Genomic DNA, 12,561 nt, shown 5'->3' with positions numbered 1-12,561 from the left:
AATTCAAAAATGTGTTTGGTGACCAAATGACCAAAACACTTCTTTTAATTTTTGTACTGATTGCATTTAGAACTGAGTTACAGTACTGTTGGTAAACCTACTCAAGGAAATCTGTTAGAATCGGAAGCAACTGAACTGCTTGGTTAATGTAGACCTTTTATCATTAACCCTTAAAATAAGACCTGAGTTAAATGTTTGGATTGAAAAAAAAATGTCTGCAACAACCAAGTGGAAATCCAATTGTCTTCCATTTAAGCCTTAGGCTGACTGATGGGGAAAAAATGGAGCATCAAATCATGGTGGTTTGTTTTGTGCAATGACTGCCAGACTAACCCCACTGAAATAAGATTATCTTTTTGGACCAACATTGTGTGAATGAATTTATCACTTGTCTGATGGGCAATCTACAAATTAGTGGAACAATGATGGGAATGCAAACATTTGAGTTTGTAACGCAATTCTGGGCATATTGCATATAATCAATGTTTTATCTGACATTCTTTGAAACAAGGATTCAATTCAGAGGTCCTTTGATACGCTGATGATGATGTCAGTAGTTAGTGAGTGTCCAAGAAATTAGGGGAGGAGGAAAGGATTTAAATAAAAAAAGAGGAATTTGCAACATGAGCAAACGTTGGATCTCTGTTTCCAGACATGAATCCAAACTCTTCTGTTTGTTGTCAGGCGCTTGCAACCGCAATTTTTCAATTTCAAACAGCGAGTCGAGAATGTAATTTCAAGACCGCAACAAAAAGAACTGTTTTAACCCGAACCATGCTTCTTCCTTCAACCTTTATTTGTCTGTCTTGTGCCTAAAACAAAGTGTTAACCCCAAAGAAGTCAGTCATTGTGTTCTTTCAAACAGAAGATTCAAATCAATGTAATTGGTGATAAAAATGACAATATGACCAGCTTTGTGTTTGGAATCCAGTTGCCTTGCTCGGGAATGTGATTTGGCTTGGCGACAGAACTGACGCCACATTAAAGTGTCGATAACACAACTACTGCACAAAGAAGAAGAACAAAGGGCTTGGGGTGGTGGGAATTGCAGACGGAAAAATAGTTTTGTAACCACCGAGACAGCTGGCATTCCTGCGATGAAATTTCCAACAGCTCTCTTTCCGTGACAAAAAATGATGTCATTTGCTCGATGCCGGACTAGGGCCGCCGAGCTGGCACCTGCCTGGACTGCAGTCTTAATGATCAAGGACAGCAAATTCCAGCAAAGACTGTGATTGCAGTTTTCAAAATCATCCCAGGATTTTTTCACTTACGAGAACAGGGATAGGCAAAGTATGGCTCACGTGCCACAAATTGCCATTCTTTGTTTTTTATTACAGTTCAGTCCACACAGCATTGCCCTCTAGAGTTGTTGCCTTAATTTATGACATGCACTCAAACCAACAAAAGAAAGATTGAACGTTTATTTCTTTTTTTTTTTCAATTTAGTAATGAGCAGTACTTGACAGGTTCCTTTAACGGTTTCTGACCAAAAAGCAGAGAACATTTAAATTTTTGTTAAAAAAAACCCCCCATCTAGCAGAACAGTGACTTTGAACCAAATATTTTTTTTGCATTTGGGACTCCTCAATCCAGGAAACAAAAACACGACAGAAAAAGGCAAAATGATGATTCATAAAGATACACAGCTATAAAATGTATAAAATACCACAATAAATGAATTAGATCATACAACTTAGTCTGATCAAGTTGGAGGTACCAAAACCTATCCGACTTTGCACGTTGACATTTGTCTTCCTCATAATCGGTGTGACAAGCCAAGATTCATCCCCTAATCTTTATCTTCAATTAAGAAGATGAGATCTAATTTATGTAATCCACATATTCGTGAGTGGCAATAAATGGTTGGATTCTAGTTGATTGATATCATCATCCATGAAAAAAAAATCTTTGAAAAAATACTAATATTTTATTTGCAACAAATGAATCTGTCAATGTTGAATGAAATAATTGAAAAATATTTTTCATTCACAGATTTTATTCAGAAAAAAGGCTGAATTGATCATGTTAAATGTTGATGGGTAGAATTAGTATATCATACAACATAGCACCTCATATTTGTTGCATGTTGGCTCTCACACTCCAAAAAACATGCATGTTAGGTTCACATAACACTGAATGTGTCAAGGGCTGTTTGTCTTTGTGTGCCCTGTGATTAACCCCATCTCTCAACCAAAGTCAGCTGGGATAGACTCCAGCTCACTCACAACCCTCTGGCGATAAGCAATACAGAAAATGGATGATTAGATATATTTATAATTTTTATTAACCTAAGCTAACAATGATCTGGTCCATCCGTTTTTAAAACTCAAATGTGGGCGTCAAAGTCTGCCCACCCATGTACTGCAACACGCTTGATCATAGGGAGTAATTGAAGAATCGAAATTGGATCATATACTGCGGCTGCGGTGTTGATGTTGATTTATCAAGCATGTTGAGATCGTCTCACCTAGAGCATAACAATCATAACGTCCATTAACACGCGTTCGCATACGTGCCAAGGTATCCGGTTCAGAGACGGCTAATTCTGTCGGCCCACGCCGTGTAACAGGATCGATGTGAACTATTCGTACGTTGGCGAGCACGCCCGGCGGAGACAGCTGCCAGGGGGTTATGTGATATTGGAGGGCTCCGAAGGGCTAAGACGGCACGTCTCGAGGCTTTGGCCAAGCGAAGAGAAGCGATACGGCCGAGAGAGATGTGAGAAACGCTTCCCGTCTGATCCCTGCGCCTGTCGACAATGTCGGGGTCGGCACGGGGTCAGGGCCGCTAGGGGAGTGTGTGAGTGTGTTTTTCGGTGGGGGCGAATGTACGCTGCGCTTACAGAGGATTAGCCTCAGCGACGTCCCCGTGCTTGCAGCGGACGAGGCATTTGCAGGTCAAAGGTGGCGCAAGTGCTTGGTAAAGTAGGTTGGCTGTGTTCTCCCCAGACGATAAACAGGTTGTGACATCACATCCTGCGCCCGGGGGAGTCGAAAGCATTGAACGTGTGTGTGTGTTTCTGATCTAAATAGGGAAACAATGCTATCGAAGTTATTTGGAGGCTTGTGGATTTAATCCATGCATTCTCTATACAAGCTGATCCAATTCTAGGTCATACAACTTGTTGCCGTACAGTGGGGCATAGAGTGACAGACCACAATTAAATGCTTTTTCACTACATGACAGAGGATTAAAAATGACCAAAATAATTAAAATAACTTAAAAAGGCGGGAAGCAAAACATTTAACAGCATTACCTCATCATGAATCGAATCGTAATCCTACTGAATCAAACCAAATCGAATTGTTCCACTTGAAAATGTACCCTTCTTGAACTGTATTGCACCCCATAAATTGAGATAAGCAAGGAATCGTCTTTTATTGAAGATTGCTGTTGTCCTGTTAGCCTCTGAGCTCTTGTGAGCACTAAGCAGCTCATGTTTGATCAACAACAGCCAGACTGCCAAACACACTTTGGCTGCCAGTATCAGCACTAAAGTGATACAGACACTGGGATCAATTAAAGAGGATCAGCCCTAATCTGTTGCCAGGCAACCACATGAAAAACTGAATGTAAGTCACAAAACAAGCAGATTGACCATACCAAAAAAATGTGTAACCCCATTTGTCAGCGGACTTTCCTGTATAAACGGGCAATAATTTTAGAATTACACGCGTTTCCGTATTCTTCTAAATATTTGTAAAAGTGGCGACAAGCCATCACCTAAAAGTCAACATTGTCCATATTTAGTAGGAAACGGAGATCCTGAAATGGAACAGCGAGGGACATGACTCATTTTTTGGTAACAAGTCAATAAAAGATGTCTTCTCTAGTTTCAGGGCCTTTTTGGGGAAGTGGATCAAAATGTTTACTGTTACCTCGTATTTTCCCCTCTGGGACTCAGCTTGGTATATTCTAATTACCACTCATGTTCTGAGCAGGAAAGCCAGGTAGATTTAAGGATGAATATCTGTTTATTAAATGTAGCCCAGCAGTGTAGTGATGTTTTGAGTAAAGCAAAGCCCAGTAATGCCCAATAATGTTGCGTTTGATTACTTTAATTGGCTTTTTAGCCTTTGTGTTGCTTTTGAACTCTCAGTCCAACCTAACCATTCATAGTTTGCTTGGTTTTATGATCCATTTTCTGGTATTTTACTGCCAGTTGTCAGGTAATAGTAATATACAGAGCATACTGAAATTCCAATTTACTTTCTTGCCATGAAACGTACCCGAGAACAGTAACTCAAACGCAAACTGCTACTGGTACAAACAATTTGTCACGTCAAAGTAACATCAAAATGACTATTATGCAGAAATGTCAAAAAACAAGGGAGACTAGGTGGAGTGTCCTACTGCTGCTCCTTACAAAGTAGTACTAAACCGATCTACCAAGTGTTCCATTTCAGGGAGGATTAGAAAGTTCAAGCAATGCAGATGTCAGAATCCCAAAATTGTTACTGTTTTTTAAAGAGTTGATTTTCATCTGCTTTTCATTTAAAATGTATCCTCTCAGGACCGGACGGGCACCGCTTTAGTCACCCACGTTGTTTTTTTTTCACCTAAAATAGTCATTCTCCCGACTCAAATTCCACAGATGATAGTCCTTGCAACACACCCTCACATAAGAGACCCTGTGAAAGACATCTGAACAATCTAATTTCAAGTTTGAAGATTTTTTTTTGTTTTTTGTGCTAGTCCAAAACTGATGGCTTTTGCTTCCTGCATTCTCAGGTTCTCCTTTGCTGAGCGGAACGGGGACGGTGACTGTTCTGGTGGACGACGTCAATGACAACGTACCAGTTTTCTCCTCGTCTGCCTTCCACACTACCATCACGGAAGATGCCCCCACTGGAACCGACGTGTTGCTGGTGAACAGTTCTGACGCAGATACGGGCCACAATGGTGTCATAAGGTACATCTTCGAAACTATGGGTTCTCAACTACATTAATATGCTGTGAGATATCACTGGATTGGTTGCTAGCCAAATCAAAAGCCCAAGTTTCATTCATCTAAAATGTCACCCCCGAATCCTTCTTACGGATTTTGTTTTTCTACAAAATCTTTGCCCTCATAAAGGGATTGTTGCCCCAGTGCCCCCCCGGGCTCTCAAGCCGGACGTTGACTCAAGTCTGTCCCTTCCTTTCTCTCGGCGAATCATATTGGGTACGCGCTGGGGGGTACCACAGTGTGCTCCTGTTTCCCAAAACATTGTAATGAGGATGTTAATTGTCTATGACAGTACGAGGTGTACCCATCGGGGGTTCCAGGGGCCTTTAATAGAGACCAGTCAGTTATTAGATGGGATTCTCACAGTCCATTAAGATGGAGTTAAGGTTAGGGACTTTTACAGGTCCGCTGAGCTTCCGTGTTGCCTTCATACTTTCCTTTAAAGTTTTTGGGCAGAAGGGTGGGGGTTGCTTTCAGAAGAAACATTTCAGAGTATGCGACGTCATGTACGTTTATACACCAGTTTATATTTGTGTCTGGGTCCGGTCTGGGTTTGAGACAGAACAATTTGCAGCCTTGACTTGCTGATGAGTTTGTATGAAAACAAGATGCATGTGGTTTTACCTTGTCCTATTCAGTCATACGTTATACTTTAATGGTTCTTTTATGGGTTTCGATGTTTATATTGTATTTTATTAAAGGCCATGAGTGCATATTAAATAGAGGGAAGTGAGTTTTACTTGCTGCAGTCAAGAGAAGAGGCAAAGCAAAAATATCAATAAAGCAAAATGAAAGTCAAATAAAATCAGTTTGTTAATCAGATTTTTTAAGACTGATGCTAAAGTAGAACAATTACAGTTTAATAATTTGATTTTTTTTTTAAATATATCTACTGTATGTAATTGTACTTCAGTGACCTCTATAGACCGTACTTTGGCAGGCTCAAATAGTACACTCTTGCACACGCACACATCATACCTTATTGTGTGAAACAGATTTAATACATCTTAATTACTTTGACTGGAACATATTTCATTAATCGAGCAAAAATGTATCCATTTACATTAAAAAATTTGAATACATTTAATTTTGTTTCTAGAAAAAGGTAATATAGAGGTAAATAAACAGGTAATATATTTGGAAAGATATTCAAATTAAATTTTATTCAGCTATGTGTTAATTTACTTTATCTATTTATTTATTCATTTGTTTTAATTTGTAGGTGTGTTTTAGGTTTTTTAATGATTTGTATTTGCATTAATCAATTATTAATTTAATAATTTATTAAAGTATGTAAATAAATGTGTTTAATGTATTCATTCAAGACATTAAATTAATTCATAATGGTAATAATTCATTTTGGTGTGTAACTTAGTGTGATTTTATTAATTATTTTTTTATGGGTTCATTATTGTATGTATTTAGTCAAAAACACCAGTTTATATAAAACAATAAAATACCTTACAGAACTCAGAGCATGTTTGTTAATTTTAAAATTTATTTTGGGTGGCATGCAATTGAAATACATGACACTAACAGGGAGAAATCTCTTATAATGTAGATAATTGTGTGAGAAATATTTAATAACTTCACATTTTGGATTTTAGACATAATGTTCATTCTGCTTTCATTTGTTAGTTTTTGTTCAATGTAAATTCCTCCTCAAATTCCTCCTTTTCTCCCCACACTTTCAAAACAGCTACAGTTTAACTGGAGGCCACGGACAGTTCTCCATCAACCCGGCGACCGGACAGATTATCACCAGCTCCCTGCTGGACCGAGAGGAGCGAGCCAATTACCAGCTGCTAGTGATGGCGACAGATGGAGGGCTGCCGCAAGGCCTTTCCAGCTCGGCCACCGTGTCCGTGACAGTGGCCGACATCAACGACAACCCACCGCGCTTCCATCACCACCCTTATGTCACCCACATCCCTGCCTCCACAGCAGCAGGTAAACATTTAGACACTCTTTTGAAATCCAGAAACATTTCCAAGGATTCCCTCATCATCTCAATGCCAGTTAAACATGTATAACTGAAATATGAAACCATGAATGCCATAGGATTCACAAATATGCATGTTTTTTTCAAGTTGAAATGTTAGGAGAAATTCATAATTTAATTAACTTTTAATTGGACAAAAGCTAAAATACAGTTGTGTATTTTCTATAACTATGCGACTTAGAAATTGCTCCCTGAACAAATTAAGCAAAACATTTATGGATGTATGGAGACAAATGTACAAAGTAAAGTGAGCCATTAAGAATTACAGTGTCCAGTACGAGCCCGTTTCCTACCAACCACCAGTGTAACAGTTTTATAATATTTAAATACAAATGATTTCCTTCCTTGTAATGAGTAATTCTGTGTGTCCAGGTTCCTTGGTTTTTGCTGTTACGGTCACAGATGAAGACGCTGGCTCCAACGCCCAGTTACACTACTCCCTGATGGGACACAATTCTGACAAATTCAAGATCGACCCTGTACGAGGTGCCATCACTGCCAATGAGAAGCTGACGGGGTCCTCTGAGGTTACACTCACGGTCCGGGTTAAAGATGGCGGAGCCAACCCCAAAACTGACACGACCACTGTGACGGTCCGCTTCGTCAACGGTGGCAACTTCCCTGTCATCAAGTTAAAGGAGCATGCATTCACCTTCCCTGAGAGCCAGCCAACCAATCACCTTGTCACAACCGTGACGGGATCTTCCAGGAGGGGCGGGCCATTGTCATACTACATCGCCAGTGGTAACCTGGACAACGCCTTTCACGTTGACCAGCTGTCAGGCGACCTAATCATCAGGCATCCTCTGGATTATGAGCATATTCAGAAATACGTTCTCTGGATTGAGGCCAGAGATCAAGGCTTTCCACCATATTCATCATATGAAAGAGTGGACATTACTGTGCTGGATGTGAATGACAATCACCCCACATTTGATAAGGACCCCTTCCATGCTGAGATACTGGAGAGTCTGTCACCCCAGCGGGTGCTAATGGTCTCTGCTGTAGATTTGGATAATGGACCTAACGGGCAGCTAGAATATGCCATCACAGATGGAAACAAGGACAACAGCTTCAGCATCAGTCGAGCTACCGGTGAAATACGAACCACCAGGCCGCTTGACCGTGAGAAGGTTGCCCAGTACACATTGAAAGTCAAAGCCACGGACCGAGGGTCACCGTCTAAAAACTCTGCAGTCAAAGTGAAAATCAGTGTGCTGGATGTAAATGACAACGCCCCCCGGTTTTCAAAGATCTTTAGCGCTACCGTGGCCGAGAATGCACCCGTAGGTTATACGGTCACTAGAGTCACCACCACAGATGAGGATGCTGGAGCAAACGCAATCAGCCGCTATTCAATCACAGACACCAGCCTTCCATTTAGTATTAATGCATACACAGGAGACATAACAATTAGTAGGCCACTCAACAGGGAGGACACAGACCACTTCATTGTCAAAGTGTCCGCCCACGACTCTGGCTGGACAGTTAGCACAGATGTCACCATATTTATAACAGATATCAACGACAACGCCCCCAGATTTAGTCGTCCATCATATTACCTTGACTACCCCGAAATGACTGAGGTGGGCTCCTTGGTGACACAGGTGTCAGCCACCGATCCCGATGAGGGTTTCAATGGAAAGATATTTTATTTTATTCGGTCCCAGTCGGAGTATTTCAGAATTAACGCCAGCTCTGGAGAGATATTTGTGAAGCAACAATTGAGATATTTAAATTCAACAGGCGCAAGCAGTTTGAACATCAATCGCCACAGTTTTATTGTCACGGCTTCAGATCGTGGGCTAAAACCTTTGATGAGTGAGACGACAGTCATTGTGAATATTGTTGACAGTAACGATAATCCTCCCGAGTTTGATTCACCAAACTACTTCACACCTGTCACAAAGAGTGTCAAAGTTGGTACCAGACTAATAAGAATTATAGCTCTTGACAAAAAAGACTTTGGCCTCAACTCTGAAGTTGAGTACTCAATTACAGGAGGTAACAGCTCTAGTAAATTCAAATTAGATAAAATCAGCGGATGGGTTACTGTTGCATCACCACTCACATCTGACATAAATAAGCTTTACCTCATGGGTGTCACAGCCAGTGACAGAGGAAATCCGCCTTTGTCCGCACAAACAGCAGTGCGAATCGCCATCACGGAGGAAAACCATCACACACCCGAGTTCTCGCAAAGCCAAATCACAGCTACAGTCCCAGAAAGCCTTGTTGTGGGAACAGCAATAAGGACCCTATCTGCCAGAGACAAAGATAAAGAAATGAATGGCCTCATCAAGTATAATATTACGTCAGGCAATAGCAAGGGGTTGTTTGCACTTAATAGTAAAACAGGTGTGTTATCTTTAGCGCAGCCCCTGGATTTTGAAGAAAACCAACAACATGAGCTGAGAGTTTCAGCCACAGATGGTGGTTGGATAGCAAAATCCAGCTATGTCACTGTCACAATTCACGTGACCGATGTGAATGACAACCCTCCCATGTTCGATCCAGATGAGTACTACCCTGTTGTACAAGAGAATGTTCCAAGTGGCACCACAGTATTGAAAATGAATGCCATCGATCGCGATTCAGGAGCCAATGCGGTCATGGCCTATGTCATCCAATCGTCCGACAGTGATCTCTTTGTTATTGATCCCAACACAGGCACCATCACCACTCAGGGCTTCTTAGATTATGAGGCTAAACAGGTCTACCATTTGACAGTGAAGGCATTCAACGTCCCAGACGAGGAACGCTGCAGCTTCGCCAATGTCAACATTCAGCTAAAGGGAGCCAATGAATATGTACCTCGCTTTGTCTCCAAAGAGTACTACTTTGAAATCTCTGAAGCTGCTCCAAAAGGCACAGTGGTTGGGGAAGTTTTTGCAAGCGATCGTGACCAAGGTGACGACGGATTAGTCTACTACCTCATTTTTGGGAAAAGCAGGAGGAAAGGTTTTGGCATCAACAAGAAAACCGGACAGATTTATGTCGCAGGTGTGCTGGACCGCGAGAAAGAGGAAAAGATTTCACTTCGAGTGTTGGCCAAAAACGCCGGTGCTATCCGTGGTGCGGATATTGATGAGGTTTTTGTGAACATCACAATACTTGATGCCAATGATCCTCCTGTCTTTTCTCAAGAGTTGTATGACGTGCAAGTTAGTGAAGGTCTCGCACCTGGTGGTCTAGTTACGTTTGTGAGTGCCGAAGACTCAGACTCTGTCCCAAGCTGGAGCCGATTTTCCTACTCAATTGCACCAGAGTTTGATAAAAAGGTTTTCACTATTAACCCCAAAACTGGCCAAGTGTCTGTTGCAGCTGCGCTAGACCGAGAAATAACGCCTGTGTATAATCTAAGCATTCTCGCTGTGGATACTGGCACACCTCCTTCTACTGGAAGCGCCATGCTGATTGTGAACCTGGAAGATATCAATGATAACGGTCCAAGTCTGACAACCACGTACGCTGAAGCAATGGAGAACCAGAAATCTGGAACTGCGGTCACCATCTTAACAGCTTCCGACCCAGACTTACCACCAAATCAAGGACCTTACATATACAGTCTTCTCAGCTCTGGCTCTGCCAACAGCTATTTCAATCTAAGTCCAGCTGGAATGCTAACCACAAGTCGGGAGATTGACAGAGAACAGATTAGTGACTTTTATCTCTCCATCGTGATCAAGGACTCTGGTACACCTCAAATGTCCTCCACAGGAACCATACACGTCAAAATAAATGATCAAAATGACAACCCTTCAGCGCCGAGGTCAATGGAAATCTTTGTTCACTACTTTGGAAACATATTTCCTGGAGGTTCTTTGGGAGATGTTAAACCCCAAGACCCTGACATTCAAGACAGGTTCCACTGCTCCCTCATTCCACCTTCCTCAGTGCTGTTTAATATTCCTACTGGAACATGCAACCTAAACTCAAAAGCACGTTCAGCAGATGGAAACTTTGAATTAACCATCCGAAGCAGTGATGGTGTCCATGGTCCTGTCAGCAACACAGCCCGGGTTATCTTCACGGGTTTCACAAATGCCACAGTAGATAACAGCATTCTAATCCGTCTACAGTCTCATGGAGTCAGAAACTTCCTCACCGACCACTACCTCAGCTTTTTACGCATTGCCAACTCTCAGTTAGCTGGACTGGGCACCGGGGTCCTGCTTTATGGTGCGTTTGAGCTCAACAACCAGACTTTCGTGATGGCAGCTATCAAACGAGGACATGGACAATATGTGAACCCCAGTGGTGTAGCCACATTCTTCCAGAGTATCAAAGATATCTTGAATAGACAGAGTGGGGTGCAAATAGACGCTGTGGACCACGATCCATGTACACGTAATCCGTGCCAGAACGGAGGCAGCTGCAAGAAGCGCCTCACTGTTGGACCTGATATGAAGACAGAGGAAAGCATCCCGGTCATCCTGGTATCCAACCACCCGCTGCCACCTTACGCTTGCAGCTGCAGGCCTGGATACACAGGAGCTGTTTGCGAGACTGACGTTGATGAGTGCCAGCCGTCGCCTTGTCACAATGGCGGCACTTGCCACAATCTGGTAGGGGGATTCTCCTGCACCTGTCCTGAAGGTTTCACTGGCATGGCGTGTGAGAGGGACATAAATGAATGCCATTCCAACCCCTGCAAGAATGGAGCACTGTGCCAGAACTTCCCTGGCGGCTTCAACTGCCTGTGCAAATCCGGATTTGCAGGTATGACATACCCCCCTCCCTACACACACACACAGCAGTCACGATCTATGTCAGACCACTCGGTCAGTGATACAGATAAAAAAGATAGGCGGGAAATAGGATACACTCTCATGAAATTTAACCAGCTGAGAGCTCACACTCCAAAGACAATATTTGCTTTTGAGTCTGAGGTGTCACATTCCTATAGTTGCCAGAAAACCTTTAAGATTGTTTGATGGTGTGGAGTATCAACTGAATATCAGGCAGCCATATTTGCTTTAATAAAAAGGAAGCTGTGAAGCTGACCCTGCTCCAGAGCGGAGGCTATTAGTCTGTATCACATTGCATCATGTGCCTACACAGAGCTGACCACACACACCGACGCAATTATCCAACAGTAATCTAACTTTGTACTGTATGATCTACTAATCACCGATCCCGGTGCTTGACAAATTGGCAGCTTTATACAAGATCCAATCAGGGCTTTATGTTGGAAAATTAATGACCACTCAGACTTGTTAGCTTGGCTAAAACTGGGAGCTGATTTTAATTGGTGTTACTTAGGACACTCATTTTGATAGGGGCTCATTGTCCAGTTGCCACATCTGAAAGACATTTTCAAAGTAAGGCAATTTTCCCCCAGTCTAGTCATTACTGTCCATTTTTATTATGACAATAAAAAAATGAGCACGTCTAAGTTTCATCAAGATAAATGACCCTCCAGAGGAAATGCACCTATTGACTTACAGTAGTTTGCATGCCCGCGCCGTGAACTTTAGTCTTCCTGTTTTCCTGTGCTAGTTTTTGGCAGTCGGCTCGCTCTCCATTAAACAAGTTTTCTTCAGCATTTATCGCTGCAAGCGTACTCACAACCCTTTATCGTCTGCCTGTTTGCCATGCACCATTC

The 12,561-nt window shown here is 42.1% G+C and overlaps 1 protein-coding gene across 1 annotated transcript in view; it reads left to right on the top strand.

The window, feature by feature from the left end:
- The window catches only part of fat4 (FAT atypical cadherin 4), an 80,347-nt gene that overhangs the window by 55,160 nt on the left and 12,626 nt on the right, over window positions 1-12,561 (top strand). Inside the window, exons 7-9 of the mRNA XM_085905552.1 lie at window positions 4,735-4,915; window positions 6,651-6,901; window positions 7,326-11,675. Coding sequence (XP_085761678.1) covers window positions 4,735-4,915; window positions 6,651-6,901; window positions 7,326-11,675 — 4,782 coding nt within the window. The remainder of the gene's footprint in view (window positions 1-4,734; window positions 4,916-6,650; window positions 6,902-7,325; window positions 11,676-12,561) is intronic.

The sequence above is a fragment of the Syngnathus leptorhynchus genome, chromosome 2 (genome assembly GCF_054491065.1).
Source record: "Syngnathus leptorhynchus isolate UIUO chromosome 2, UIUO_Slep, whole genome shotgun sequence".
In the NCBI taxonomy this organism is placed as follows: domain Eukaryota; kingdom Metazoa; phylum Chordata; class Actinopteri; order Syngnathiformes; family Syngnathidae; genus Syngnathus; species Syngnathus leptorhynchus.
Note: the sequence above shows the minus strand (reverse complement) of the source record. Positions and strands in the feature narration are given on the sequence as shown.